Below are 27,033 nucleotides of genomic sequence, written 5' to 3'. Positions count from 1 at the left end.
GAAGGGTGCCGGAAAAATGGTGCGGGTTAAGGCAATGGCTTAGTAGAGTCGGAAAATGCATGGCCGGAAACGTAGAATACTTTAGCTTGGGTCATCTGGACCGACTGCGGTGGTCACACAGAGACATCTGGAGAGATCAGATCATTTCGGGTTCTCCATACTTGCTAAATTCCATTGAATTCCCCCATTACAACTCGATATCCTGCCAGGCTGACAGCCATGATCCAAAATAATGCTCGTCACTACTGTACAAGAGCTCTACAACATCTCGTTTTAATCGAGAGGATATGGAAAAGGCTTCCACAGCATCGCACATGAAAAAGGCAGATAACAAAAGCGAGATGCGGCAGTCATGTCTCCTACAGTCGTGCGCATCCAATAAATCAGCACCGAGCCGTCCCGGTTTCGCTAGATCTGCATCTGTGAATCGATGTCATAAGGCTTGATGGAGCTCTCGAAATCGTCCTCGGTGAATTTACTCAGTGGTGCCTACTGCCATGCGCCACATCTCGCGCTTGTGAATAGCGGCGACTTGTCTCCTACTTGACCGCAACCTACCACATTCAATCTCATCAATTGTGACTGAGAGCTGACACTTGGGGATGGGTTGAGGAGTCGGATCTTATCGACCGTTTTCGGGTAACAAATGGTGTGTGTAACATTCAACCATCTGCAAAACCACACAGATTCGTGCGTCAATCGCCAACGTGAAACATAGACTGGAGATATTGTTGAGTCACCCACCTGATTTTTGGCGCTCTCACTCGTCCAGCCACCCGCTTTTCTTGTTTTCACTGAATATGCCTACGATACGCTCAAACACCTTGGCCACCCACGCTTGAGAGGAAAGCTTCCTATTGTGTCTGAATACATATCTATCCCTCATTCTCCTACCGTCTATCTTGCATTTTCCGTCTACTTCTCCGTTCGTCAACCTCAGCTACGATTCTAACTTTCTGAAATCATATATCTCAATTCGTTTCCTACTTCCTCAATCGTCAATCTTGATCGCAACATCAAGTTCTCTGATCTCTTATCGCTCCTACCACCGAACGACCCCATTGCATTTCTCATCATGGCTCCTCAATCGCAGGCCGATATCGAGCAGACCACAGCCCCCATAACCCGAATCCAGCCCAAGCGCGAGCAAACAACTTCGTCCGCTGTCGTACCCGCTAAGCGCCTCAAAGGCTCGCATTTTTCCAACAAGAAACCAGCCCGACGATACACTGGGCCCATCACCAGAAGCCGCAGCAAGCGAAAGCGGCCCGACGATGGAGAAGACGCCGGCGTTTCGCCTATCAAGACTCCGAAGCGGAAGAAGACCTCTCATACATCCTATCCTGATCTACCGTCCTCAACATCCCGTTTCTTCGACCTCCCTCGCGAAATCAGAGATCAGATATACGTAAGTCTCCACCCCGTCTTATTCCTCGAAGATCCTCCTAATTAGCTCTCCACCTACTCCCCCTTTGCACACTACAAACCCAGTGCTTAGAGAAGAAACACTAACACACACCCCAGCACGAGCTATGGACCACATCCGCACCCCTCCCCCTCAGCCACAAGTCCTTCCACTACCACATTCAATACACCCCTTCCCCAACCCCCCTCCTCGACCCGGAGCACCCCCATCCTCGCATCGCCACCTTTACCGCCCCCGCTCCGCCCTTCCGCGCACCATGGCTCCTCACCAACAAGCAACTCCTCGCCGAAAGCCTCGAGCAGCTGCAACGCAAAGGCGACTGGGCACCCTGGGCGAAGCTGCCCACGAAGCTGACGAACCCCACCTTACACAAGACCATCCCGCTATCTCCGAAGAACGCCAAGCTCCTCACGCTAGAGCACAGCTACCGCTCGCCGTTCACTTAGGTAGACGAGCAAGGCGTCGGCCCGTTCCGCTCGCCCGTGCACGTCTCTTTCCGCACCTCAAGCACGGCGCACTTACGCGAGCTAGCCGCCGACATCGGCGCGGGCGACAGGCCGAAGCACCTCAGGGTGTCGAATTTCTCTGTCGTCATGACATTGTTTGAGGAACTTCGCGAGGAGCGGCCGATCGACTTTTCGGCGCTGGAGATGCTGACGGGGTTTGAGACCGTGGAGATTGAGACGGGGCTGCTGTTTTCGACGGAGGATGTGGAGGCTGAGGAGGTGAAGAGGGTGTTTCGGGAGGAGGTTGAGAGGGTGGCGGTGGTGATGGTGGGTGGGGTTGGGGAGGTGAATGAGGTGGTTAGGCTGGATGAGGAGGATCGTTTGGTGTGGACGGTAAGGGCGACGAGGGTTGGGTAGGGGGTTGCTTGGGGGTGGGAGACTGGTATCAGAAGCTAATAAGGGCGAATGGAGAACCAAAAGGGAGGGCTTAAGGAGCGTACGAAGTTGGATTCTTTCTATATAAGGAAATACAGTCCGGTCCTCATGATCGTCACGAAAGGAGAGAAAGAAATATAGTTCAGTCCTCATCATCGTCACAGAATAAGACAAGGAAATACAGTCCGGTCCTCATTATCACGACAAAAGGAGACAAAGAAAAGATTTATGAACCGAATAAAGAAGAAAAGGGGAGTAACTGAGCACTGTAGCAGCAATACCACCGAGCAATGGCCCGTCACGACCAATTCCGTCCCGGAAAACACAAACTAGGAAACAGCCTCGATGTCGCCCCAGACAGGGTAGTCGTCGAAGGCCGGCCAGAGACTCAAAAAAGTCCGTCGATGCTCGCGAACTTCGTCAGGAATATGTGTGCACCGCCACAGGGCCTGCTGCATTTCCCAAACCTGTATCTCCTCAAAATCTACACCATCCCAATGGCGAAGATCTTCAGAATGGACGTGCGTCTCGGCGAAGTGTCGGTAGAACATGGCGTGCCGTTGGAAGCGAGGCTTATCCGGACAGATGGGACACAGAACGTCCCCGGTTGTGGGATCGTAGCCTCGCTCCAAGATGCGACCGGAAAAGTTAGCCCGTCCTTTGATATCGTGCTGCTCGACGAGGTGGCTGATCAGAGGATCCAAATCTTCGGCCATCGCATAATATCTCATGAACACACGGAAAGGGCATCTAGGGATGGGGCATTTCCGACACTCTTTTGAATGATAAATTGCGCTCACTTCAGATTTGACAGGATCTTCGAAACGGTTTGGATAGCTGTGACATCTGCAGTGCAGGGCCATTAGATCTCTAGTCAATGGCCTAGCTCGGCACGCTGGACACCGGAACATGGTGTCATCATCATGACCTGCCAGCATATGGTCCTTGAGCTTGTCCCGTCGTGGGAACCCTCGATTCCCGGTGCGATTGCAACCCTGTGCTGGGCACGAATACTTCTTTGCGTTGGGATCATGTTTCCGCTGATGGCGCTGCAGCTCGGCGCAACGTTTGAACGGCTTCGATGTACAGCCCTCAATGTTGCAAATGAAGGATGCTTGAGATTCGGCATGTATAGTCTGGGGCGGGGTATTGGTCGAAGATTGTTGTCGATCATCGACGAGGTTGATATGCGGCTGACACGCCTCAGGTGCCTGGGCTTCAACCACCGTAGCCAGCCGGAAAGCATGAGGCGCCAAAGGGGCTGAAAACGGCGCGGTATGTCCTTGTAGGCCGAAAGGATTAGACATGCATGGGATGGCATGGGTGGGATCGGAAGCGATATCCCCTACTTCAGTTGACAAACTGTGTGAATGGGGGTCTGCGGGACGTGTGTTGAGCATCTCTCTTGCCCTTTTGTTAGCGCATGTCTTTTTTTTTAAACTCACCTGCCACCAGGCAGCGCCTCAGCGCCCTGGTCAGCAGCTTGACATCCCGTCCAATCAAGGTCGTCCATCCAAGGCTCTTGCATGACCTGCTCCACGAGAGTGGCCCAATCGGGCGAAGCCAGGTCCTCTTCGAACGGGGCGAGCTGCAGGTCGGAGTCGACGTTGTCGGACATGGTTGGCTGTAGGTATATCCTTGGCGAAAAGGGCAACGAGGAGGCTGAGATTCCCGAGATGGGATTGGTCGAGCTGGAACTGAAGGACGAAGGAGGCGCGGAGGAGCGGTGAGTCGGAAATGGAATGTGTAGACGAATGTGAGGCAGATGTGCGCGAGAAATGAGGGAGAGACGAAAGAAACGCGTGTGGAAGGGGTGAGGGGAACGGCTGGCCTTTATGTTTGAGTGCCGACTCCCAGCCTAGCAAAAGGGCACTCCGCTCCTGGAGGCTGAACCTGCAACGGCATCTCGCCGTCAATGCTCGCCATACGTGGCCCCAGAAGGAACCGCGCGCACACCTACCGTCTGGTCAATTGCTGAAGCTATGCTGCCTCATCCGTTCTCTGCGGTAGAGCCCACCCTCGAAGTAAGAATACCCAATCAAACCGTTGATCCTATTTTGATTAGGACTCATTATTGAATCCCAAGTTGCGCCGATGATGCAATGACCTATACAGGGGAATCTTTTAGTATACACACCAACCTGCTCCAGCACTCTATCATCTTCCAGGATGCGTATCCTTCATCTCCGGCTTCCCCCTAACCAGATTCCCATCCTGATCCCTGGGGACCCTCTTCCACCCCGTCTTAAATCTCTTCTTGCTCGCATCAAACACCGGGAAAGGATGCGCTTCCGTATTAAGCACGATCTGGTCGAGGGGGAGAACGTCGTTGGGTCCGAAGAGGAGGTAGAAGTACTTGAGGGTTTCTGCCTAGAGACCAATCAGGATATGCACATTGTCGAAAAAAGCTAGGGAAGGGGCCGAGGACTTACTAGCCAAAAGCTCTCCATATTATCCCGACTCGGCGGCGGAACAACCATCACATTCCCCACACTGGTAAACCCTCCCCCATTCTCTACAATCGTGTGCTCGACAAAGCTCTCGAACATCTGCCAGCCCCACTCCCTATACAGATCGTCGCCGGTAATGCGCCACATGTAGAACAGACTCTCCACCGTCTCGGGTCGCTGCAGGTTATGCGCATCGGCGGGCTTGACGATGTAGTCTTTCTTCCAGTCCGCGTCCTCGGCCGCCTCCAGGTCGGACTTGGACTCCAGGATCTCCTGGCGGTACATCTTGGGTGGATCCGAGAGCTCAAAGTGTGCAATTTCCGGGGCGAGCCCGGTCGGGGTGACGCGGTACATGCCCATGCAGGTCTTGGTGAGTTCGCGGGCGAGGAGAATGTCCTCCTCTTGCTGCTTGCCCCACGAGCGTAGTTTGCGGGCTTCGGCGAGAGTGAGACCGCCGGTTGCGGATAGAGCGATTGTGCCGGGCATGAAGCACACAAGGTGATCCATTTTCGGGTGGAGATAACCATCCAGGCCAGCCGGTCTCTCTGCTAGGACGGTAAAGTGGCTGTCTTTTGAGTAGGTAAGGAGATGCTTCTTGACGCCCGCTAGGGCTTCGTTCCACATCTCTAGGTAAACTGGCTCTTGCTTCTGCGTTTGATAGTACTGCTTAATGAGATATTCGTAGTACGAATCGCCGCGACTCCCGAGTCGGATCTCATTGCCGCGGAACGTGCCCTTGTCGGCGTAGATAAAGATGGGCACTAGGCCGTCTTTCGCTCCATTGTTGTCCACCACTTCCATGACTTTCTCCGCTTTCTCCCAATAGTGTGCTTCACCGGTTAAGTAGGCCAGGTATTTCATCTCGAGCTGCAGACTGGTTGCTTCAGCGGTGGACGAGGCTCCTCCATCTGTGTGTGATCCTTTTCCTTGCCCAGTCTTGAGAATGACGCTCGCCCATGGTACGCCAGATGGCGACTCATAAGCTCCCATCAACCTGTCCGCAAGGTCTGTAGCCTTCTCCAGGAATAGATCCTCCTCATTCGCGTTCTCGGGTTTCATCCCGGGAAGCGCCTCTTGCAGGTAATGCGCCGACAGCAGTCCGCCCAGCATCCGTATCGTAGTCTCGAAGGTATTAACGTCCTGATCCTTATCATAGTTCAATGTTGTCGATATCCACTCCCTCGCGTGCTTCAGCTCTTTCGTGAGATTCATTAGCATCAGGGTATCCAGCGCGTCGACGATGATCCAGCCTAGACCGTTCGGCTCTGCCATATATCTGCCATTTCTCGAGACGGGGTGGTATTCGTCGTATCCTAGTAGAGTCAGCACTCTCATCTGTATTCCTGCAAGCATAGTTGCCACCGCGCAGGAGAATAATATGACCTACCCCATCCATGCTCCTCATACGCGTTCCAACTAAGCAAGAAAGCGTCCCTCACACTTTCCCTCCTCTTCTCCCAATCCACTCCCTTCTTCCCCGCACCACCACTTCCCAATATACTCCCCCAGCCCTCCTTCTTCTCCACCCCGTCTCCAACTCTCTTCCCCCCACTCAACCACCCAAGCCAATACAACACCCCAAACACCACCAGCACAACCAAGCCCACCCCTCTCTTCCCTCTACACCACCGCTTCACCCCTCTCCGGCCCCCATAATAAGCCGGCTTATCCTTATACATCGGGAGCCCCTTCTCATTGCCACTGAACTTGCTCCATACGTTATCCTCGAAGCGGCGCTGCGCGTCGTTGAAGTCGGGGACGTTGCGCGGAATGGCGAAGGACATGTCTGCGTCTTCGAGCGTCTGCTTGGTCGCGTGGACCGCGGCGGAGGAGGTCTCGAGCGTTTTAGCCGCGGCGGTCTGCAGGAGAGTCAAGGCGGAGGCGGGTGTTTTGCGGAGGTTGAACGGGTCGCGCGAGTACATCGCCCGGCGGCACGGCGGATAGATATTAAAAAGGTCGAACCTCGGACCCTCTCAAAACATTAGAGATTTGACTCCGCTCCCCTCAAAGGCCAAAAGAAAGAGAAAATCACGATAATCGTCGCGCTGTAGATTGCCAGGTGTTCTCACTTGACGGCGAAGCCTTTTTCCTGATTGGATACTTGGCCTCGACAGGGATGTAGCTCTCGCGAGCTGTGGCTTCTTTCAAGCCACATCGTGGCTGCCCGTGTCCCCGGACTTTGCGGAAGGTACAGCCCTCGGATCAACACCAACGGTAAGCATCACGGAGGTTACGCGTTCAGCTGATGGTCAGCCCATGGAAGACCTGGAGCATGGTAGGTATAAACGCAGCAAGAGCTCTCGAGCTCTTGAACGTCTACTCCATCCTCGCACGTTCACGATCGACAAGACCCTGCATTCGTACTATTCGTACTACCAATCATCACCATTACCACGTCGTGTCGTCATGGCCTACGCAATGGATGAAGTACGATTCCTATTCTTTTCTATCTTCTCCTGCTTTCCCTTGTACCACCGCTTTACGCCCAATCGAAAACCTAGCATCGCCAAATCAAGCTCCACCGAACCGCTGCATAACCGGGACCTTGAAGCTCAACAGCCCGAGAAAGAGTTACACCAGCCGCAATCATGAAGCGCCTCACGATCGATCCAGGGACCTCAGGTCCTCCAACGAAAGAACACACCTATGTTCCGACGGAGATGCCAGAAGCAGCCACTACAAAAGTTCATCCTTCGAATGCCGAGGAAGACACCAATGCTAAACTCATGTTCGTCGGAACCGCGACTACAATTCTAGAATGGGAGGGCATGCGCATTCTCACGGATCCAAATTTTCTGCATGCGGGCGATCATGTGCACCTGGGGCCTGGGGTGAATGCCACACGACTCACAGATCCGGCCATAAACCTCGAAGAGCTCCCCCGGATAGACGCCATCCTTTTGTCCCACTACCATGAAGATCACTTCGACAAGGTGGTCGGGGACAAATTAAAGCGCTCGATACCCATCATAACGACGCCGCACGCGAAGAACTGCCTCACGTCGAAGGGAGACGACTCGTTCACGGCGGTCCATGCCCTGGATTTCTTTCAGTCGTTGACCGCCGACGTGAAAACGAACAAAATCCAAGCCGGCCAGAAGCCCAGCGTTAAAATAACAGGAATGCCCGGGAAGCATATTCCGCCAGGACCGCTTTCCGTTGCCAACGATATCCTCTCCGCTGTGCCGCCAACGAATGGCTAGATGGTTGAGCTTGGCTACTCTTCCACGAGTGACCAGGATAAAGTTCGACAACGGGTACCGCATCTACATTTCTGGGGATACGCTCATGGTCGACGAGCTGAAGGAGATTCCGGAGCGATATAAGGGCCGGGGAATCGACCTGATGTTGATCCATCTGGGCGGAACGACGATTCCCAGTCCAAAGATGCCGTTGCTGATGGTGACTATGGATGCAAATCAGGGAGTGCAGCTCATGCAGCTCATCAATCCGGATGTCACGATCCCGATTCACTTCGATGACTACGATGTCTTCATGTCACCGTTGTCCGACTTCAAGAAGGCCGTGAAGGACGCGGGATTGAGTGATAAGATCGTCTATTTGGATCGAAAAGACCAGTATAACTTCAAGGTCCGGCATAGCCTGCAGCCCGCAAGGACGGTGCAGTAGTGGTCATCGCTATAGCTGGTTAGCTCTAGTAGCATTGTCTGCTCACGCACGCTTGCTTCGCTGCCACAATCCACATATTGATCTAACCAATAACGTGAAGTTTTGACGTTTTTCATTCCTGTCGGATCCCGAGACTGAGGGTTCCTTATGCCTTTGAGAACAGATTTCCGAAGAGACGCCCGTCCGCCTGTCCCGTCATCCTTCATGCAGTGTTGCGCTTCCTCCTCTCCCAATGCCTTGTTCCACCACAATCCCATCCATCCTTCACCCACCGCTTAAGTCGATCGCTTGCCCTTGGGGTTCTTCTTGCCGACGTCGGTGATGGTGAGCCCTGCAGAACGCCCCGTTAGCTCCAGTCCACTCAATTTAACCATCCCATTCCAATTGTGCTCTGAACCTCCATCTGCTGTGTATGTGATGTATCAGGGCGGTACCGTACCTGGCGGCAGACTCTGCTTCAGCTTCTCGGCCTTATCCGTGTCCTTGAGGACGAGCGTGTAGATGAAGCGGTGGCATCGGACCTTGAACTTGATGTTGTTCGCCTTCTTGTTCTTCTTTATGCGGGCGGCTGCAACACTGTCAGCTCATCCTTATTCCTCAATGCCCATCTCCTCTTTTCGTCTGCACTGCCTCTCCCCTTCAATTGCGCTTCCTTCACCTCATCGTCTTCATGCGGGAGCGCCGGAGGGGCATGTACGATTACGCGGAGATTGAAGGACGTACACTTAGCATCCTTGCGCCTGCAGATCTCGATGAACTGCTTGATATCGGAGACTTCGGACGGCATTGTGGCGGTAGTTGCGGAATCGACTCGGTGCGTCTTCAGAGATCGTGAACGGCGTGCGTCAAAATGTTGTGGAGGGAAATTCGCTTGTGGTGCACGGGCCACGAAGGGGCGGTAGAGGGACTAAGTTGGATTAGGCATAGCTTGGAATCTGGGAACTGACGACGCGACGTGTGTGGCGCGAGAGTCCGAGAGAACACGACGCTTCTTGGACGGCTGCCTACGATATCCGCTTTCTATATTCCTGAGACACCCTTCGTCACCGTGTCTTGTCGTCTCTCAAGTCGACTACGCAACACATAGCCTCTATCCCGCGACCAAAGAACAACCTCCACATCTCGCCACACCACCATGCCGACACCCCTCGACCGCGCCACGAGCTCACGTGTAATGCAACCCCTTCCTCCTGTACCCTCGTCCGACCCGTTACTGACAGGAACACAGACTCCCTTCTTCGCCTTTGCAGCCATCGTCACCGGCGTTGCAGCGTGGAGTATTTGGGGCCAGGATCTTTTTCCGAGTCAAGATCCCCAGGGTGGTATGCTGCTGCTTCTTTTCCTCATCGGCGCCTGCCTTCTCCCTTTGGTGGTGCTCGGGCGTGCGAAGTCTCCAAAAGCGAGGTAGTAATACTATGAGCGTCTTGGACGCGCGTCCTGCAATGCCTTCTTGTACCAGTCTTCGCTCGTCCTTTCTTAGATGTTGCATTTGCCACCGGTCTTTCGAATGCTGTATCAGCTGTCTTCTTCACCAGGCTCGAATTGCTTGTTATCGAATGTTCATTGATGGCTAACATCTGCATCCTAGATCCCGAAACCTGGACCCACGATGAATGCGTCACCTGGCTGAAGAAAGTAAGTCGCCACCAGCCTTCCATTTCCTTCCCCCTACTCATACCTACCACACTTCCTCTAGCACTACACCCTCCATGCCTCATATTGCTCTACTCTCTTCGCTTCGCTAAGCTACGTGAGCTAATTGTCTACATAGCGCAATCTACACCCATCGCCGCTAGCCACGACTGCAGAGCTCTTAGAGCGTGTTAAGGCTAACATGAGGACTCCGCGAAACTGATTGGGCATTCGATAGTTGACTGAAAGTCTCCAGGCTAGTTTTTACAGAGTCTTTTCGTTCTAGATTGGGTGCCGTTCGGGGCTAGAGGAGAGTTTGATACGAAATTCAATTGATACCCCCTTATTCCATGCTATAATCACAGGTTGTGGGGACGGTTAATCTCAAGCGCAATTCTAATAAGATAGAGAGGGGTATCGTGTCGATGAAACAATAATTTTGAGGGATTATCCAGAAAGAGGAGACTAAAGGAAAGTAGAGCTGCCAACTCGAATCGCGAGGAGATCAGAGATCAGCTCGCAATGAGTGACCACCTTCTGGTCGCGGCGCCAAATCCGCCGTCCCCGAAATCAAAGCCAAGTAATAGGACAGCTCCGGAGCGCCAACCTGCCGTATCGTTCCCAATAGCAGTCCTGAGAGGAGAGTTTGAGGGAGGCTCAACCGATCTTTTTGCCCAGCAACCCAATCCGCAAAACCCCACTGAAGCCATCAGGCACCCCATTCCAGACTCCAAATCCTAATCGAACCCCTATCCCACCTTTTGTGCTATTCTCATGCAATTGTTTCCTCGGAATTGCCTTGAAATAAGGAAAGCCGCCTCACCTCAATCGCCGTTCCTCTCACTCAGAAACTCCTGCAGCATAGCCTCCTCCTCCTCATACTGCGCCTTCTCCTCGGCCAGCGCCCGCTTCTCCTCCTCAAACTCGCGATCAAGGCGCTCCATCTCCTCCTTCATCTGCTGCTTTTCCGCGGAATATTTTGCGTCCCGAATCGCGCGCTTTCGTGCAATGTCCTCGCGCCCCTTCTTGAGGTTTTCGATCTCTTTGCGCTTCTTGACGGCTAGGCTGAGCTTCTTCGGTCCGGGACAAGCGGTAGACGTCGTGGGGGAGGCGGGAACTGGAGCGGGAATTGGGGAGACTTTGGCGCGCTTTGGCTCGGGAGAGCTGGGGATCTTGAGGTCGGAGGGGCGTTTGGCTGGCGTGGCTGGGACCATATGAGCGATGGGGACTTGAGTGGCGGCCGGCGCAGGAACCTCGATAGGCTTCTCGAGAGGTGAGACCGTAGGCTGAGCTGGCTCTTGAGCGTTTCCGGTGGACTGGGTAGGGATAAGAGCCTCGGTGCCGTTGGCAAGTTCGGCGTTCTCTTTGGTCAGCCTGGAGGCCTTCAGAGCCTTATCCTCAGTCGGGCCCTTGGTGGTCACCTCGGAGTCGGCCGCAGCGGCGGTGACGTCGACAGTAGGCTGCTCCTTCTCTCCCACTGCAGTCACGTCCTGGGTGACGTCATTGACGGTGCTCTCTGAGGCAGGAGAAGTAGCCATAGTGTTGGAAGTCTGCTTAGGGGCTAGACTAAGTGTTGTCTTTGGGAAGATCCGAGCTCGTAGACAGTCGTCGTCTTCTCCTGCTGGAATGCAAAGGTCGGGGCTTGGTGTGCGCTCTGGGGGAGCACGACGATCTTTCTGGGTCGGAGTTGGAGTTGGGACCTTCTGCTGCTGCTTTTTGAAGCGGACCGCGGCCTATAAGTAGGGATTAGTCGCCACGCTCACACATCTTTTACTTCAAGCGAGAAGTAGAGGTGAAGTAGGAAATTTGCGGTCCCCAAAGGTAAAGGAAGGGTGCGTCCACTTACGCTGACATTGGAGCGCTCCTTAGCACTCTTGGCCGGCGTGGAGGGGAGTGTAGGTGCAGGAGTTGATGACCGCGAGGAGCAATCTGCATCCTCTGCTTTGGCAGGTATGGCGCCTACCCGGAGCGGCGGAACTGGTTCAAGCTCGAGATGGTGATGTTCAGTCTTTGCCTTTGAGCCGGGTTCGTGCGTCATCTCCAGCTTCTTGGCTTCAATCGACTCTGCCATCTTGTCAGTATTCTCTGTTTGGGTCGTAGCAATTAGAGATACTCGCCCTTGCTACGGTAATGGAAACGAAGGATCGCCCATGGCTCCTTTCCGGGGCGCTTCGAGTCCATCTTCTTCTTCTCCCGGGTCGCCCTGGGCTTGTCGAGAGCAGCGCAATTCGTCTCGAAGGTCATGCGGAAATCGGGGGCGATCACCCTGTAGGTCGGGAACTCCTCAGACTCGTCCTCAGCATCATCATTGATCTTGTAGTAAGTTTGCACGTCTCCGAGAGTGTGCTCATCGCCGAAGCTCCGGAGCACGTAGATGCGCAACTCAAGAGTGCCGATGGTCTCCGGTGCTTGTTTTACTGGTGTTGTCATGATCGGTGTAAATGGAGCGACCTTCATCTCAGTGTCGATGACCCCGTCAGAAGTCTGGTACAGGAAAGTCTCGAAGTCGAGCTTCTTGTTCTTCTGCAAGGAGACGGACCTGCCAAGGTAGGTGTGTGAGTGCCGGTAGACCCCGTCAACCACCACGTCGTACCCCAGGTTGAGCGTCTGTGATACCCAATGTCAGTAGGTGCGGTCAACTCTCAATGAAGCTACTCACCGTTCCTGTGAACCGCCCTCCAACCTTGACTACCATGCCCTCCTCAACTGGGACATAGCAGCAAAGGGCCTTGTCGACCGGATCTACGTACTGACCGTACTCTTCCAGCTCTTTGACCCTACCTAACGCAAATATATGGGCATTTGCCTTGCGGTCGGTTTCCTTCTCGAAGACCTTCATTGTGGGGAGGTCCGCAGTTACTGGCTCTGCGCAAAGGGTTCGAATTGACCAATTGAGGTGGGACTGGCTGCAGACGTCGAAGGCGGGGAGCAAAGCGTGTTGCCGGACTGGGTAGAAGCTGTCGCTGAATGAAGAAGTGAGGGTGCACTGGTTCGTCCTGGCGCAGAGGGCTTATACTGAGGGGGCAATACTCGCAGGTTCTTCGCAAATGCGTAATGGTAGCTGCTCGGATCAAGAATGGCGTGTCCGGGTGACGAACTCGGGAGCATAAAGAAGTAGGAGTCCCTGGAAGATATACTTGGAGGAATAGTGACAGCAGGCTGTAAGTCGCAATAGCTGGTGAAGTGAGATTCTTTTCTGGCGGAGAGGTGGAGGAAAAAGTAAGGCGGGCCCGTCAAGTATTGATTTCTGAAGCTTGCGGTGTGACGTCGGAGCAGACGGCAAGGTAAGAGAAAACAATCTTTAGCCGCGCCTATGTAGTACGTACGTGGACATGTACCATGCTCAAGCCCTTGCCGGTCAATAGGCTCTAGCTCGTTACTCCGAAGGTCTGATTAGACGAGACTACTAGGCGGCTGCACTGAAAAACTTACTCGAGAGGGAACTAATGTAGCCGCTCCGTTATACATCCCATTCCATTTCCCCTTGCTCTCTAGTCTTGTCGCTAAATAGACAGCCCGTGGCGGTTACGAACTGAGCTGGATGCGGCGAGAGATTGCTATTCTCACCCCCATACACGATTCGTTTATTGAAAGCGGACATGTCGATAAACCGTCGTCGGGAAATGGGACATTTCGGCTGCTGCTGGAATTCCACTCTTGGAGGTATTCGGGGCAGGTCAACGAAGGCTGTGGCAATTAACAGAGGAAGTCTTCAAAAGTGACCGCTGCTTAGCGTTTCATCTGAACGAGGCAATAATCAATCCATACCAGATGACACGATTGGTGCCCTATGACCCTAAGAAAGAGCAAACTCAGGGCATTTACGCAGTGAGAAAATAAACCTGACCAAAGAAATCACATGAGATGCAACACCGGCTCCTTCTGAGAACTGGTCCGACTGTCTTTACTCCTCTTTTCCATTCACCCGTCTCTCAGTCATTTTGATCTCCACTCCGGCTCTCTGTTCCCAGCTCTTCAGACATTCGGAGTGATCTGCGCCCTTCTCCACGCACTTCATCGAATCTTCCAGGTACTTCAAAGCCAGCGCTGGCAGATCTGACTGGAATCCAGACTTCTCAATCACGTCCTTGGCGATTCTGACGTCCTTGACAAGGAGCTCGAGCTGATAGCCTGTGTCGTAGGACTTGAGGTTCTTCATAGAGTATTTGGTTGAAAAGTTGACGCCGGTGCCGACATTCATCACGTCGATCATAGTCTGGGGGTCCAAACCGAGCTTCTGACCGGCGACCTAGTGTTGTTAGCGGCTTGTGTCGCACTTTCTGTGGATTGCTGACCAGAGAATCGCACAGCGCGATGATGCTGCCCACGCTGGTGTAGTTGTTGAGCGTCTTCATTATGTGGCCGGTACCCAGGCCACCCATAGGAAAGACGTGAGCGCTCATATCTTTCAGGATCGGCATAACATTTTCTAACGCTTCGGGCTTGTCGGCACCGACCATCAATGTCGCGCCTCCTTCGTCGATCTGATGAAGCCTTTCCTGCGTGATGGGGGAATCCACTAGATCCACGTTTAGCTTGCTCAGTTCCTTTCCAAGTGCCTGGGTATCATATGGCGATGATGAGCTTGTGTCGATGACAACGGATCCTTATCAGAGTCAGCGGTTGCTCTGTAGCTGCAGAAGGCAGCCATGCCTGGCTTTAGATGCGGCGCAATGCCCCGTTCTCCCAGTAGCGCATCCATCACCACCTTTCCATTCGGCAGCATCGTAACCACAACCTCGCAGCTCTGGAAAACGTTCGGATCAGACGAGGCGGCCCTGCACTTCGGATATTCTTCGACGAAATTGATACCGCGGGCTGGGTCTGCGTCGCGAACAAGAAGCCGGTGGCCCTTCTTCGCGAGGCACGCGGCCATGGGGTAACCGGCGTTGCCGAGGCCAATCCATCCAATGTTGAACTCTTCCATTGCGGCTCGTGTGGTCGTGTGTCAATCAACGGAGGAGGGCGTTTGGTAGCCTGATGTTATACTAGTCGGTCTCGGCGGAGCAATTCCGCTCTACCCCACGGTCTATCAAGTGCCGATGGAGGGCAGATGGGGCCTTGCCCAAGTGGAGATGTAGCTGGACGTTAAGTCTGAGGAGGAGGAAGGAAGACCAGAGGAAGATGAATCAGTAGTATACACAGGGTGCGACTAAAGCGGAAAGCAAGTAGGGCTCGGTCGGTAGGGCTGAATTCACGATAGGTCAGAATGACGAAACATTGAGAAGCATTCCGATCCCTGAGTCAATCTACACAAGGAAGGATTCCGCTGCTGTCAAGCAGCAGTGCCTTGTAGAGTCCGCATAGGCGAAGAGTCCAATCCGCATGCCCGCCATAGCACAAAGACCGGTGCACTGTTGTTTCACGTGCCAATGCGTAGAAGACGCGTCGCACAGAAATTAAAGATTGCGAAAGGCGATGCGAACAGTCAGAGCTACAAAGCCGCTTATGAGCGTATAGATTGTTCGATGAAGGGTTGAAAGAGACGGACGTGCGGCGCTGCGTGTATTGAAGAAAATTGAAGAAAAATTTGCTCCCAAGATTAAGATGCTTCGCCGCGGGAAGACGAGATTGGCGTAGTGTTAGTATGTCATGGTGCGCCAAGGCGTCCTTGCTTTTTCGGCCGCCAGAGCTCCAGCTTGTTTCTGCTTCAAATCCCTCACAACCATCGCTCCGCTCCTCCGCAACCACCGCCATGCTGTCGAGGACCTCCCAGAAGACGGCGCAGGTATGCACTATCTCCTGCCCACTCAATTGGGCCCCAAAGAGAGCATTCCACCAGCTAACCGCGCCGCGACAGACGCTCCTGCGGGGCGCAAGGCCTGCATCACAATGCGTAGCCGGACCCTCCTTGACCGCCCGAAGTATGCGACCTACACTCAGGCTTCAGGGTGGGTGAGTGCTGACGCGCTGCAGCAATGGCTACGGTCGGCCAGGATATCTTCAAGCCCACCAAGTTCGGCGGCAAATACACCGTTACCCTGATTCCTGGTACGCAGCGATAAGCGCCTCCAGTCCCCAGAAGACATATATTGAACGTGCGCAGGTGACGGTATCGGCGCGGAGGTGTCTGAGTCGGTCAAGCAGATCTTCAAGGCAGACAACGTGCCCGTCGAGTGGGAGCAGGTCAACGTGTCGGGCGTGGAAACCGGCGACAAGCACTCCGAGGAGCTCTTCCGCGAGTCCATTGCCTCGCTCAAGCGCAACAAGCTTGGTCTGAAGGGCATCCTGCACACGCCCGTCGAGCGCTCCGGCCACCAGTCGTTCAACGTTGCCCTTCGTCAAGAGCTCGACATCTACGCTTCGATCGTCCTCATCAAGAACATCCCCGGCTACGAGACGCGCCACAAGAATGTCGACCTCTGCATTATCCGCGAGAATACTGAGGGCGAATACTCTGGGCTGGAGCACCAGTCAGTTGCCGGCGTCGTCGAGTCGCTCAAGATCATCACGCGCGCAAAGTCAGAGCGCATCGCCAAGTTTGCCTTTGCCTTCGCGCTGGCCAACAACAGGAAAAAGGTCACCTGCATTCACAAGGCCAACATCATGAAACTCGCCGACGGTCTCTTCCGTAACACATGCAAGAAGGTTTCAGAGGACTATCCGACCATAGAATACAGCGACATGATCGTCGACAACGCCTCGATGCAGTGTGTCTCGCGGCCACAGCAGTTCGACGTCATGGTGATGCCTAACCTGTACGGAGGCATCTTATCCAACATCGGTGCTGGTCTGGTTGGTGGGCCTGGTATCGTCCCAGGATGCAACATGGGCCGCAATGTCGCCGTGTTCGAGCCCGGGTGCCGTCACGTCGGTCTCGACATTAAGGGCAAGGACCAGGCTAACCCAACCGCTTTGATCCTTTCAGCTGCCATGCTTCTGCGACACATCGGCCTGGACGAGCACGCCAACCGTATCTCGCAATCTGTATATAAGGTTATCGAGAATGGGTAGGTGATCAGGAGGCTACTATCGAACTATGGCTAACATCTCGTAGCAAAGTACGGACGCGGGATATGGGAGGCAGTGCTACGACGCACGAATTCACCCGCGCCATCTTGGATCAGATGGAGAAGGCATGAGGCGAACAAGATGTTTTCCATTTGGCTAAACCCCGATCTAGCGCGAAGACGGTCCCACCTACCGCGCGCACATGAATTGGACAAACCCCAGGCTTAGATCTCAGCGTCAGATTTGATTTTACGATTGGATGCGGCAACGTGGACGTGTACAAGTAGGTAGCCGGTGTGAATAGAGCTGTACTTTTAGTGGTATATAGCTAGCATGCATGATCGATTCAATACCCCCAACGCCGCGCTAATGCATATCTCATGGAGTCGTGCTGCTGGAGCAGTGTCGGCCTTACCACTGGATCCTTCTCTTGCGGCCCGTGTACTTCGAGTTCGCCTTCACGACCCTCCCTTTCCGCTCCATCTGTTCCTTCTTCCGCATGATCCACGCCTTACTCCCTTTTACCTCCTTGCCTCTCTTCATCCCTCTCCCTCTCCTCCGCGTATCCATGACATCCACGCCCTCCATGCCTCCCACAACGCCCGTAATATCGCCATCCAATTCGCCGCCGCCCACAGTCAACACCAAATACGTCTTCGCATTCTTGGTCCCTGGATCATCCTCCAACAGTCCCGCCCCAAAACCCGCTTTTATCGCCGCCTGACTCACCATCTTCTTCTGCTCGTCGTTCTTGGGGTAAAATTGACACACAGCGCGTCCGCCTCGTCGGAGCGATGCATAAAGCCCGTTGAAAAAGCGAGATAGCCGCCCCGCAGGCGATTCCTCCGACGACTCAGCATTGCACAGCCACTGCACTGCGCTGATACTGATCGCAGCATCGAACGTGCCCGCGCGAAACGGCACGCCCTGCCCCGCATCCGCGAGCATCAAGTCGCCCTCGACCTCCTTCTCCAACGCGACCGACAGCATGCTGCTGCTTATGTCCATGCCGATCCAGGTATGCGGGCCGCCGGGTGTGCCTTCGAGCGGCGTTTGAGAGAGGATTTCGCCCGACAGGCCGGAGCCGCAGCCGATGTCCAGGATGAGCGAGGGCGTTGTGAGGGACAGGAGGGAGAGCGCGCGGTGCGTCATCTCCGATTGGATGCGTTGGATGCGGCTGGAGGTGGTGTATTTGCGTGATTCGGTGTCGTTGTAGAAGAGGTCGGGCGGGAGGATGTCTTCTGGGCGCGACATTGTGGCGGTTGGTTTGTGATTGTAGATTCAGAGTATTTTGCTTTCGGAGGTCCTTGGGTGAGGGATGCAGTAGCGGAGACGAAACGTCTTTTTGAACGCAATTGCGTCGTTCGGTGAGTGCGCCAAGATTTCGAGCTAGGATATCTTTTTGGTGTTGGGTTCCATTCCGCACCTGCCCCACAACTAGCGGGGGCCGCCGAAACGTTTCTCCGAAGACCACCTAAGCTGCCCTCTGACCTCATTCCTTGAGAGCTGTCGACCAACTCACACTTCAAAGCTGTCGCTATGTGGATATTACCTCTGCTCGGATACTTGGGAGTTGTGCTGGGGTTTGCCTTTCTTACGCTCGCCATAGGTACTTCGACAGAGCCATGTTGGAAGACCCAGGAGTGCTAATACCTATGTAGCTTCGGGATTGTACTATCTTTCCGAGCTTGTCGAAGAGCATACAGTGCTTGCGAAGAAGCTTCTCACGAATTTGATATACGGCGTGATTGGGATCCAACTCATGCTTCTCCTCGTCGATGGATTCCCCTTCGGACTGAGCATGCTGAGTGTCGCGTCCCACATCTTATACGCGCAGAACCTACGACGGTTTCCGATTGTCAAACTCACGGACCCATTGTTCCTGATATCCTGCGGTATGCACCGTCGCCACCATCCTTTTGCAAGCGTAATCGAAGCTTACCACTAACGCGTTGCCAGGTCTCGTCATCCTAAACCACTACCTCTGGTTCCGCCACTTCAGCGCCACGCCCCCGCACCACTCCTCCTCGCACTACCCCTACTCGCGCGACCCGTCCATCCCAACCTTCACCGAAATCGCCTCCTACTTCGGACTCTGCGTGTGGCTGGTCCCGTTCGCTCTGTTCGTCTCGCTATCCGCCGGGGAGAACGTGCTCCCGTCGATGGGCTCCGAGTACGCGACGGGAGAAGGGAGCAGTTTTATAAGCCCCGGAAAAGAGCCGGCGGGCGGATATGGGAGCGGAGCGGCAGGTGTGGGAGGAGGTATGGAGGGAAGGAGGAGACAAAGGAGTGGGACGAATGCGGGCATGGCGAAGGCGATGGTTAATGGGGTTAGAGAGTGGGTGGGCGAGACGGGAGAGGTTATGGGATTGTGGAAGGGGGAGAGGACGAGGCGTACTTTTTGATCATGGGTGCGGCTTGGAGTTACGATATCATGAGTGTAGGAATATATGAGGAATGATTTGAAATGTGATGGTGTGTGAAGATTCATTTGATTCGAGCCCGTGGTGTTTACGTATCTTGCACGTGTGGGGCAGATAAGAGGTAAGCATCCCTTCCCTCTCAGTGTGGTCTGAACGCTAACGACTATTGACTAGAGACCTTGAGACCAGTCCTGTTCATTGACTCGGAGGTGGGAACGCCGGAGACTAATGACGCCATCGAGCCGCTTCATTCCCACGCACACGCGCCGCTCAATTCCCAAAGATTACGCCTTCCGCTTTCTCTTCTTCTGCCTCTCCTGCTCCTTGCGGTCATTTGGAAGAGCAATCAAGTTGTAGTGCTCCTCCAAGGCCTGCTTTGCATCCGCGCAGAACGCAACGTCGTGCTTCGTCAGGTGCGTAAGCTCGTTTACCTGTTCCTCAGTGTAATCCTTCTTGCCATGGACGATAGCTGCGGTTACGACGAGATGCTGGAGCAGCCCATCCTTATCCTCGCAGATCCTGGTACCCGGCGGCCCATATGTCAGATCCACCAGCGTCTTGATTGTGCTCGGAGGAAGCCTGCGCCTCACAATGCACAGCTCCGTCATCTTAGCGTAGGCCGTCGCCATCAAAGCCGGGTATTCGAATGCTTCACCCATCAGGTACATCTGGAGATGAACCTTGTAAGACGGCATATCTTGAAGAGCGTGGATCGATCGATCGTGCGTGGGGACTTTTGTGGCCTGGTGAAGTTCGAGGAGACGGCCACCCTTGTCCAGATGGTACGTTCCCAAGTAAATATGCTCTACGATGCGGTCAAGGATAACGGGGGAAAATTCGAGTCGGATATGAGCTGGAGCTGTTGGATTCTTGACCTGTGGCTAGGTTAGGCGACTTCCGCCTATGGTATGGTGGACTCACCCCGTCGATGAAGAGCCCCTTCTGGAGTGCCTGGGAAGTTCCAAGTATCCAGGCAGAATGAACCGCCCATTCGACTCCACCCAGGCCATGCTCATTGCCGACCGATATGATGGTGAAATCGCAGCCGATACGCTCCTTGAGGACCTGGCGCGCGTGTCTTTGATGTATTAGCAACCTTGCATTCATAAAAGGCATGGAGACTTACTCCAAACGTGTCATGTCCGGCGTCGGGACCTTCTTGTTGTTACCCTTGAAGGCTAGCTCTATGAGGTTACGCTGGGTCTTCCACTCATCCATTGTTGAAGGTGTGAGGCGGTTGAGGCAGTGGGTCAAAGAGAAAAAGAGTGAGAAGAAGGTAGAGAGCTCCGGGATGGAACTTAATCCACTCCAAGGTCGCGTCGCGTCGAGCAAAGTGAAAGACAAGATAGACCCCGGAACCAACGTCACGCGCACAAAAAAAGTCAAAGGGAACAGATAGCCGTGGGGTTCAAACCAAAGAGCAAAAAAAAAGAGCAAAAAACGTAACCGAAACCGTACTCATTGCTATGGACGTAGCATATTATCTCACCTTAACCGTAGCTGTATGCAGATGTAGTTAGCCTACAGATGAGGGTTCTACCACTCGACCACCCAAACTTGCAATGATGAGGCAGGTTACAATACCGAATTTGTTGAACTACTTGATATATATACAATGCTATAGTCGTTTGCTGGGGGTATGTTCACATACATGCGGTTGGGATTGCGGGTCGCGGACGAACACCTTGCATATCATCGTCCGTCCTTCCTCCATTCCACCGACACTATTCCGCACCGTCGACTGCCATCATGGACCGGAACATCGCTGACAATCAAAATGCTAGCCAAACCGTGCGCATATCACCCGTGGCTGATGTCACGATTTCCTCGTGAGCCTCAGGGAGTCGGGGAGGCCTTCAGTGACTTATACCAAGTCAGATTTCTCCCGTCGCAGCGCAGTGCCTCTATTCAGGATGGAGAATACGCACTAGGTCCAAGTCATCCATTCCCCTCATGTTTAACATGTATTCTACTAAGTCCGATGAGCTCCTGCGTAAATGCTCCTTTGAACCCGCGCCCCACCACACCCGCTACTACATCGCACTCATCGCCGGCCACTACCTCCACCCTTGGCCCAAATCATGGCGCCGTATCCGCCCCCTGCGGACTGGAGCTCCAAAGAGAAGTTCCTCGACACCACGTTCTTCAAAGGAAGGAGAACAATGCCCATTGTAGAACAGTCGCTCAAAAAGTAAGATGTTCTCTCATTCCAGTCCACCAGTTAAGTATAAAGCTAGCACTGACCTATCATAAAAGCATGCACTCTGGATGCTCAAGAACCGCGTCGAAAGCGACCTCACCGTCTCCGCTGATGGCGTGGAGTGGCATGCACATTCGCAGCTGTGCATAGGCGGCGCGAAACAGCTCCAGGACCGTCTGTTTCCTAGCGGTGAAAGCCCTTCCGCTTCTAACGTCTCTCAATCCAACACCTTTACAAACTCCAGACGACGTAGCTCGCGTCCCCCAACCGCCCATCGCCCATCGACTTCACAGGCCACTTCCACCCCCTACTAGCACGCCGCCTCATCGAGTTCACCCATCTCGGCATCTACAAGCTCGACAAAGGCATCGGCAGGGCTCTTGATCTACACTACGCCAGCAGCAACGCCGCAGCGTACGCCCCCGCCTCCTTCGCTCTCCGCAAAATGGAGAATTTCGAATTCCACATGGCGCTGAAAAATTGCCCTTGGGTTAAGTTAGTCCAGCTCTTCCTCTTGCAGCACGAATTCACACCTGCGCATCTTACGGCGTTCACGCATATGGTCTACGAGTCGGCACTGAGGCGACGAGAGCAGCGCAGGTTAGAGACGAGAAGCTGAGGGATCTAGCTCCAGTCGCGGTGTTGACGCACCAGCAGAAGCGGTGGCGGGCGCGCGGGTGGCGAGAATTAAGGAGGGTTGTGATGTCCCGGCTTTTTGGGCGGAGTTTGGGGCTGCGAGAGAGTATCTCATGTGCTGCGGAGTGGAAGTTCCGGATCCTAGGCCGTGGAAGGTGAGGGCGGATCGGACGCTGCTGACGGGCGGTGCTGGCGAGGTGGAAGTGAATGACACGTTGATAATGGAGTCGGAGAGGGGGAAAGCGGATAGGATGATCGAGGACGCCCTCACGCTAAACACGGCGGGCTTAGAGCCAGCTCCAGTACCGCAGCCAAAGACTGCGAATTCGTCAGGTTTCTCCTCCACTTTCTCGGCGTCGAAACTGTCGGATAACCAGTATGACCCTAGGAAGCGAAGCCTATCAGATCCCAATCGAGGTAGCCATCAGTGGCGATTGTTTAGCGGCGGAGCAACTTGCCAAATGGCCCAGATTATATCGTTGATAGCGCGCTGAATCAAAATAAAAATACCGGGACGAACGCGTCGTCCGACTAGGACGTAGCATTGAATTGCGGAGGATTGAATCTACGTTGTGATATCCAAACCATCTCCATGTTATGTAATATGTAATAAGAATAGACAAGCCCAGGATTATTACCTACTTCTATTAGAACACCCATGCTTCTGCTCCCAGATCTATCTGTCTGAGCCATCCCTCGGTCGAATACATCTAGCCAATTCCACGCCCTCTTACCTACCTTGCCCACCATCGGCGAAGCAGGCGTATCGCTTCATGTGCAGCGGCTCACCTCACTTTGCTCTTAATAGTCGAACTGACTGATCTCCCTGACCTCCTCCTTCTCCTTCATCTTCCCCTTCTCACTCGGCGACGTCCTTCCCGAACCATCGACGCTCCCCATCGCTTCAACATCGTTCTTCTCCCTCCTTACAAACAAGTCATCCGGAAAGGGAAACAAAGTCCTGCGCCTGGGCGGGCTCTTCTCCACAGCCGACATCCACACCAACGCCGTGATATCCTTACCCAACGCCTCAATAATTGGAGTGACAATAGGCAAGATAGCGAAGAGCAGGAAATAGGATGTCACACCGACAACAGCGACATTGACGCCGTAGCCGAACCCGCGCTCGGCCAAGAAGACCATAAGCCAGGATCCGTAGCTCCAGAAGACGAGTCCGTGCATCAGGTAGATGGTGAAGATGTGCGGGAAGAGCACGAGCAGAAAGGGGAGCGAGAGAAACCATTGGACGGCGGGCGAGAGCTCGACGATTGCTTGCATACCGCCTGCGAAGAGGAGACCGTTGAGGCGCGGGACGTAGTACGGTGGATAGCCTGCGCTGTCTGTGTTCCACATTGGCTCGCCAGTGTTGGGGTCCGGGTGGATGTTGTGTTCGTAGGTCGCGAAGTTGAAGTTCACCCAGTTGGGAATCAAGTTGGCGGAGAAGCCGGCGGCGACGCAGATCCAGCAGAAGCTAATCAAAGGGTAGTACACACCAGGGCGGTCATAGAGCCACTTCTTGTATGTGTACGTGATATCGAGGTCGGTGAGGAGCAAGCCCAGCCAGAGATATGAGCCCCAGGATTGCGCATACCAGTGGTTGAAGAGGCAGAAGACGTAGTAGCTCATGCGCTTCCAGGGCGTCTTGATTTCGTATACAACGATACACCCCAGCAGCACGAGCCATGAGCCCTGGAGCTGCACTGCGATGGTCCAAAGAACGCCCGTGCAGTAGTTGTATGTGATTTGTGGGACAGCGTTGGGGATCAGATAAACGAGTTCGAGGACCTCGGATACGTAATGGCCGAATGTAGGGTAGCGCGTGACGTACGGCCAAGTCGACCAGGTTATGGAAGGGATGTAACGGAGGTACATGGTCGCCCCGCAGTCGATGACGAAGTATTGCAGAAGAGCAATCGAAGCCACAGGGATCATAAGACGTGGAGTCCGGCGTACGGCAGCCTTCGCGATGTCTTGCATGTTGCCTTTCTTGAGATAGCTGGCGACCAAGAAGCGAACAGAGGTGGTGAAGAACACACCTAGCCACATTTGGTTGAGAATGAAGGGTGCGATGAGCTGCTGGACCCAGTATTCAGATTGATAATGCCTTGGAGCCCCTGGAATGACCATGGCAGGCACGAAGCTAAGGCCGAAGTGCATTACGGTGACCAAGATGGCGCACATAGCAACCAAGCCGGCGAGGTAGTCGACTCTCTGTCGTGGAGGAGGCGGTTGGGGCCTCATGCGAGGCGCAGGTAGTGCCGACTCGGTCACTGTCTCCATGGGGATCTTGTCGCCTGGGCCCGGAACAGCCGCAACCGCGATAGTTCTCTCCGAATTATTGCGAGACATCGTCTTGCCGTCTTTGTTCACACGGAGTTGGCTCCTGAGAGCCGGGTGAAACTCCTCTCTCGGAATGTCAAAATGGCTGGCAGTTGGAGACAGGACGCCAGGCGTTGTTCCACGGCTGTCGAACCGAAGGGAGTTGGGCCGCGAAGGCCCGCCGTTAGTCGATCCGCCCCAGACTGAGGTATGAGGGCTGGTGTCAGCCTTTTCGATGGCGAGTTCGTCCTTTGATTCGTACCCGTCATTGGAAGATGGGGGGCGGGTTGCAAAAATAGGGGACGATGGCAGAGAGTTATTGCGCGAGGCTAGCGTGTACTCTCTGTTCTCGAAAGGGTTTTGGTTCTGCGCTGGGAGATTGTAGTCTGAATTTTCAAAAGGATTTTGGTTTGTAGACGGCGCTGCCGGTGCTGGCGCATGCTCGTGACCAGCGGTCTTTGGTTGCGTTCGCCATGGGGCGCGACGGATGAATGCATGTAGAAGCAATAATGTCGAGAAGGATATGCAAATGACTGATATCCACAACGCCGGCATGCGTTTGATGTTCTTGCCGCCGTCTTGCTTCCATTTCACGGTCGAACTATCCGCGTGCGGCGTAGATCCGCGGAGAGCGATATCGTCCATGGAGCAGGCTTCGGTGAGGGGACATCGAACGACGAAGTCCTCTCGCGCCTCTTCGTTCATTGTAGAGGAGTTGAAGAACATGCGGATCCACCCAATGTTCGCCTCGGAAGGCTTCTTTGGTGGACCCTCCATCGTGAACCGGTTCCCTGTCGACCAGTGCTTGAAGAAGAAAGGTGACGGCACTGAAGGCATGCCTTTGTTGTCCTTGTGCAGTACCGACCGCGTCAGGTTGCCGCCAATGTAGAAATTGATGAAGTCCTCCGTCCAGTCTATGCGATACTCGACGTAGTCCCATGGATTCACGCTGCCGTTCCCAAGCGTCCCTCCCAGCGTTGTGTAATTACGGTTCGCCACTGGGTCATCGAGAAGAGTGCTGAAGTTGACGCCCAGACTGCGGGTGGTGAACTCGCCATTGACGAACGTTCCCACCCATGCTTCCGAAGGGTCATCCGTGTTCATCACGCTGAGCTCGGTGGTCTCGGTCTCGTTGTACTGCCACATCATGGACATAGCGCTGCCCCGAGACGTGTTTCCGGGCGACTTGATGAAGGTGCGAAAAGAGCCATGTTGAATATCGTGTCGTGCTGTCCGGATGCCGGCTCCGTCAACAAGGTGAATGTCGGTAGCTGGGGAAACGATCAATTGAAGAGAGTCGGACTTGTTGAGGTGCAGATTGGAGGGGTTTGCTCCCTGACGGTAAATGGCATTCCAGTCTTTCTCATACTTTTTCTCGTAGTCTTCAGCGACAAAGTCGTCGGGAAGACTCGTAGTTTCGTTGAAGTAGACAATAATCGAATCTGTGAAGAGCTCTTTCGTCTGATCATCGTAGAAACCACAGGAGCAGGTCTTGTCGCCGCTTCGAACATCGGCTAAAGAAAGAGACGAGGAAAGAAGGACGAAAACGAGAGACTTGAGGAACATGATGCTGAACGAGCGTGAAAAATGCTGGGAAAGAACGGGAGACACGACGCTCCACACTCAGGCTTCAGATGCTTTTGCATGCATTCTAGGTGGTGACTGATGCAGACAACTGGATGAAACTCCTAGGTTGCGAGATGACGAGAGGGCTGCCGATCTGCAAAGGCGATTTCGGGGCTCTCAGCGGACTGGGAGGAGCCGTAGAACCCTGTCGAGTCATAATGTAAACGCAAGCGTCCTGTGAAAGCAAATGCACTTATCGTCTTGATGCACTGCAGACGGCGCCGGGAAATTCCCCCAAGCCGCTGCAGCAGGCGCAAACGGGGCTCGGCGAAGGGCGTCTGCGGGACTCCTTGGCAACGCCATGCATGCTACCACAGCACGACGCCGGCGACTGGTGGGATGCTTGGAGCGTGTGGGAGGAGAGATGGCGTTCTCGTCACGGCTTGGGGTCGAGGTCGGAGGCTAGTGGCCGCCACAGTGCTAGCGCCAGGCACGCTTCCGAGGAAGGCCCGCTGGCGGTGGAGGGCACAGACCAGCGTCCCGTTTCTGTTGGGCCGAGCCGCAGCACCTCCCTTTTGCTCACCACCATTCGCGATCTACACCACCTAATTGATAACGAACGGCCCGCTGTTACAGGCCTATGCACGTTCGATCGCACAGCATCATGCTTCATTTCTGACCACCTGTGGGCGTGGAAAGCACCCGCGACGCGCGTTCCCATGGTCCCACAGAGAGGGTCGACATCAGCTCTTCATGCAAATCACCAGAATCCAGGAACGGGGATAGTAGTGGGCGGAAGCTCCCCGGCGATTCGCATTCTCCAAGGTCAAGGATGTCGCCAGCCAAGATACGCGTCAAGGATGCTTGCTCATCTCCAGCGAAGCCACGCTGATAACCCATCAGCTGGGACGGCGATCAT

The 27,033-nt window shown here is 54.2% G+C and overlaps 12 protein-coding genes across 12 annotated transcripts; 5 read left to right on the top strand and 7 right to left on the bottom strand.

Moving 5' to 3' along the window:
- Positions 1 to 1,075: 1,075 nt before the first annotated feature.
- On the top strand, positions 1,076 to 2,289 carry BU26DRAFT_559958 (uncharacterized protein; the record flags this gene model as incomplete). The annotated part of the gene is made up of 3 exons (XM_033832757.1): positions 1,076 to 1,408; positions 1,525 to 1,862; positions 1,935 to 2,289. The coding sequence occupies 3 exons, from the start codon at positions 1,076 to 1,078 to the stop codon at positions 2,287 to 2,289; spliced, it is 1,026 nt and encodes a 341-aa protein (XP_033690352.1).
- A 2,175-nt stretch (positions 2,290 to 4,464) lies between these two features.
- BU26DRAFT_416796 (glycoside hydrolase family 47 protein) lies at positions 4,465 to 6,541 on the bottom strand (the record flags this gene model as incomplete). The annotated part of the gene is made up of 3 exons (XM_033823175.1): positions 4,465 to 4,677; positions 4,740 to 6,070; positions 6,145 to 6,541. The coding sequence occupies 3 exons, from the start codon at positions 6,539 to 6,541 to the stop codon at positions 4,465 to 4,467; spliced, it is 1,941 nt and encodes a 646-aa protein (XP_033690351.1).
- An 804-nt stretch (positions 6,542 to 7,345) lies between these two features.
- On the top strand, positions 7,346 to 8,794 carry BU26DRAFT_584047 (Metallo-hydrolase/oxidoreductase; the record flags this gene model as incomplete). Its single annotated transcript, XM_033834586.1, has 2 exons — positions 7,346 to 7,939; positions 8,004 to 8,794. The coding sequence occupies 2 exons, from the start codon at positions 7,346 to 7,348 to the stop codon at positions 8,385 to 8,387; spliced, it is 978 nt and encodes a 325-aa protein (XP_033690350.1). The 3' UTR covers positions 8,388 to 8,794.
- BU26DRAFT_600868 (ribosomal protein L38e) lies at positions 8,312 to 9,174 on the bottom strand (the record flags this gene model as incomplete). Its single annotated transcript, XM_033835207.1, has 3 exons — positions 8,312 to 8,718; positions 8,827 to 8,955; positions 9,015 to 9,174. The coding sequence occupies 3 exons, from the start codon at positions 9,172 to 9,174 to the stop codon at positions 8,663 to 8,665; spliced, it is 345 nt and encodes a 114-aa protein (XP_033690349.1). The 3' UTR covers positions 8,312 to 8,662.
- A 196-nt stretch (positions 9,175 to 9,370) lies between these two features.
- BU26DRAFT_515065 (uncharacterized protein) lies at positions 9,371 to 10,248 on the top strand. The gene is made up of 4 exons (XM_033827977.1): positions 9,371 to 9,558; positions 9,616 to 9,709; positions 9,976 to 10,022; positions 10,159 to 10,248. The coding sequence occupies exons 1-4, from the start codon at positions 9,523 to 9,525 to the stop codon at positions 10,240 to 10,242; spliced, it is 261 nt and encodes an 86-aa protein (XP_033690348.1). The 5' UTR covers positions 9,371 to 9,522; the 3' UTR covers positions 10,243 to 10,248.
- Positions 10,249 to 10,843: 595 nt separating this feature from the next.
- Positions 10,844 to 12,858, bottom strand: BU26DRAFT_416294 (uncharacterized protein; the record flags this gene model as incomplete). The annotated part of the gene is made up of 4 exons (XM_033823150.1): positions 10,844 to 11,247; positions 11,892 to 12,104; positions 12,146 to 12,626; positions 12,679 to 12,858. 4 exons carry the CDS (start codon positions 12,856 to 12,858, stop codon positions 10,844 to 10,846), a joined length of 1,278 nt encoding a protein of 425 aa, XP_033690347.1.
- A 963-nt stretch (positions 12,859 to 13,821) lies between these two features.
- On the bottom strand, positions 13,822 to 15,104 carry BU26DRAFT_154136 (2-hydroxy-3-oxopropionate reductase). The gene is made up of 3 exons (XM_033820032.1): positions 14,673 to 15,104; positions 14,315 to 14,625; positions 13,822 to 14,268 (listed from the first exon to the last, which is right to left on the bottom strand). Exons 1-3 carry the CDS (start codon positions 14,944 to 14,946, stop codon positions 13,924 to 13,926), a joined length of 930 nt encoding a protein of 309 aa, XP_033690346.1. The 5' UTR covers positions 14,947 to 15,104; the 3' UTR covers positions 13,822 to 13,923.
- Positions 15,105 to 15,698: 594 nt separating this feature from the next.
- On the top strand, positions 15,699 to 17,348 carry BU26DRAFT_515062 (uncharacterized protein). The gene is made up of 5 exons (XM_033827976.1): positions 15,699 to 15,747; positions 15,820 to 15,883; positions 15,936 to 16,010; positions 16,066 to 16,969; positions 17,017 to 17,348. Exons 3-5 carry the CDS (start codon positions 15,938 to 15,940, stop codon positions 17,099 to 17,101), a joined length of 1,062 nt encoding a protein of 353 aa, XP_033690345.1. The 5' UTR covers positions 15,699 to 15,747; positions 15,820 to 15,883; positions 15,936 to 15,937; the 3' UTR covers positions 17,102 to 17,348.
- On the bottom strand, positions 17,249 to 18,358 carry BU26DRAFT_515061 (williams Beuren syndrome chromosome region 22 protein-like protein). Its single transcript, XM_033827975.1, has one exon. It carries the CDS (start codon positions 18,222 to 18,224, stop codon positions 17,382 to 17,384), a length of 843 nt encoding a protein of 280 aa, XP_033690344.1. The 5' UTR covers positions 18,225 to 18,358; the 3' UTR covers positions 17,249 to 17,381.
- A 151-nt stretch (positions 18,359 to 18,509) lies between these two features.
- BU26DRAFT_528076 (DUF396-domain-containing protein) lies at positions 18,510 to 19,375 on the top strand (the record flags this gene model as incomplete). The annotated part of the gene is made up of 3 exons (XM_033830827.1): positions 18,510 to 18,579; positions 18,632 to 18,865; positions 18,930 to 19,375. The coding sequence occupies 3 exons, from the start codon at positions 18,510 to 18,512 to the stop codon at positions 19,373 to 19,375; spliced, it is 750 nt and encodes a 249-aa protein (XP_033690343.1).
- Positions 19,376 to 19,677: 302 nt separating this feature from the next.
- Positions 19,678 to 20,611, bottom strand: BU26DRAFT_500923 (uncharacterized protein; the record flags this gene model as incomplete). The annotated part of the gene is made up of 3 exons (XM_033826538.1): positions 19,678 to 20,268; positions 20,315 to 20,471; positions 20,520 to 20,611. 3 exons carry the CDS (start codon positions 20,609 to 20,611, stop codon positions 19,678 to 19,680), a joined length of 840 nt encoding a protein of 279 aa, XP_033690342.1.
- A 2,127-nt stretch (positions 20,612 to 22,738) lies between these two features.
- Positions 22,739 to 26,550, bottom strand: BU26DRAFT_515058 (glycoside hydrolase family 16 protein). The gene has a single exon (XM_033827974.1). It carries the CDS (start codon positions 26,112 to 26,114, stop codon positions 23,031 to 23,033), a length of 3,084 nt encoding a protein of 1,027 aa, XP_033690341.1. The 5' UTR covers positions 26,115 to 26,550; the 3' UTR covers positions 22,739 to 23,030.
- Positions 26,551 to 27,033: the final 483 nt, after the last annotated feature.

This window comes from Trematosphaeria pertusa (assembly GCF_010094035.1).
Source record: "Trematosphaeria pertusa strain CBS 122368 unplaced genomic scaffold BU26scaffold_2, whole genome shotgun sequence".
Classification (NCBI taxonomy): Eukaryota; Fungi; Ascomycota; class Dothideomycetes; order Pleosporales; family Trematosphaeriaceae; genus Trematosphaeria; species Trematosphaeria pertusa.
This window is presented reverse-complemented; position numbering and strand designations above follow the sequence as displayed.

What these genes read in the sequence shown, in the direction of transcription:
- BU26DRAFT_515065 (XM_033827977.1), top strand. Translation starts at nt 9,523, where the DNA reads ATGCCGACACCCCTCGACCGCGCCACGAGCTCACGT. An exon ending in ACCGCGCCACGAGCTCACGT is followed by an intron (nt 9,559 to 9,615) that starts GTAATGCAACCC and finishes ACAGGAACACAG; the next exon opens with ACTCCCTTCTTCGCCTTTGC. An exon ending in GAGTCAAGATCCCCAGGGTG is followed by an intron (nt 9,710 to 9,975) that starts GTATGCTGCTGC and finishes TCTGCATCCTAG; the next exon opens with ATCCCGAAACCTGGACCCAC.
- BU26DRAFT_154136 (XM_033820032.1), bottom strand. Translation starts at nt 14,946, where the DNA reads ATGGAAGAGTTCAACATTGGATGGATTGGCCTCGGCAACGCCGGTTAC. An exon ending in TGCGCCGCATCTAAAGCCAG is followed by an intron (nt 14,626 to 14,672) that starts GCATGGCTGCCT and finishes GACTCTGATAAG; the next exon opens with GATCCGTTGTCATCGACACA. An exon ending in TCGCGCTGTGCGATTCTCTG is followed by an intron (nt 14,269 to 14,314) that starts GTCAGCAATCCA and finishes TAACAACACTAG; the next exon opens with GTCGCCGGTCAGAAGCTCGG.
- BU26DRAFT_515062 (XM_033827976.1), top strand. Translation starts at nt 15,938, where the DNA reads ATGGCTACGGTCGGCCAGGATATCTTCAAGCCCACCAAGTTCGGCGGC. An exon ending in CACCGTTACCCTGATTCCTG is followed by an intron (nt 16,011 to 16,065) that starts GTACGCAGCGAT and finishes GAACGTGCGCAG; the next exon opens with GTGACGGTATCGGCGCGGAG. An exon ending in TATAAGGTTATCGAGAATGG is followed by an intron (nt 16,970 to 17,016) that starts GTAGGTGATCAG and finishes AACATCTCGTAG; the next exon opens with CAAAGTACGGACGCGGGATA.
- BU26DRAFT_515061 (XM_033827975.1), bottom strand. Translation starts at nt 18,224, where the DNA reads ATGTCGCGCCCAGAAGACATCCTCCCGCCCGACCTCTTCTACAACGAC.
- BU26DRAFT_515058 (XM_033827974.1), bottom strand. Translation starts at nt 26,114, where the DNA reads ATGTTCCTCAAGTCTCTCGTTTTCGTCCTTCTTTCCTCGTCTCTTTCT.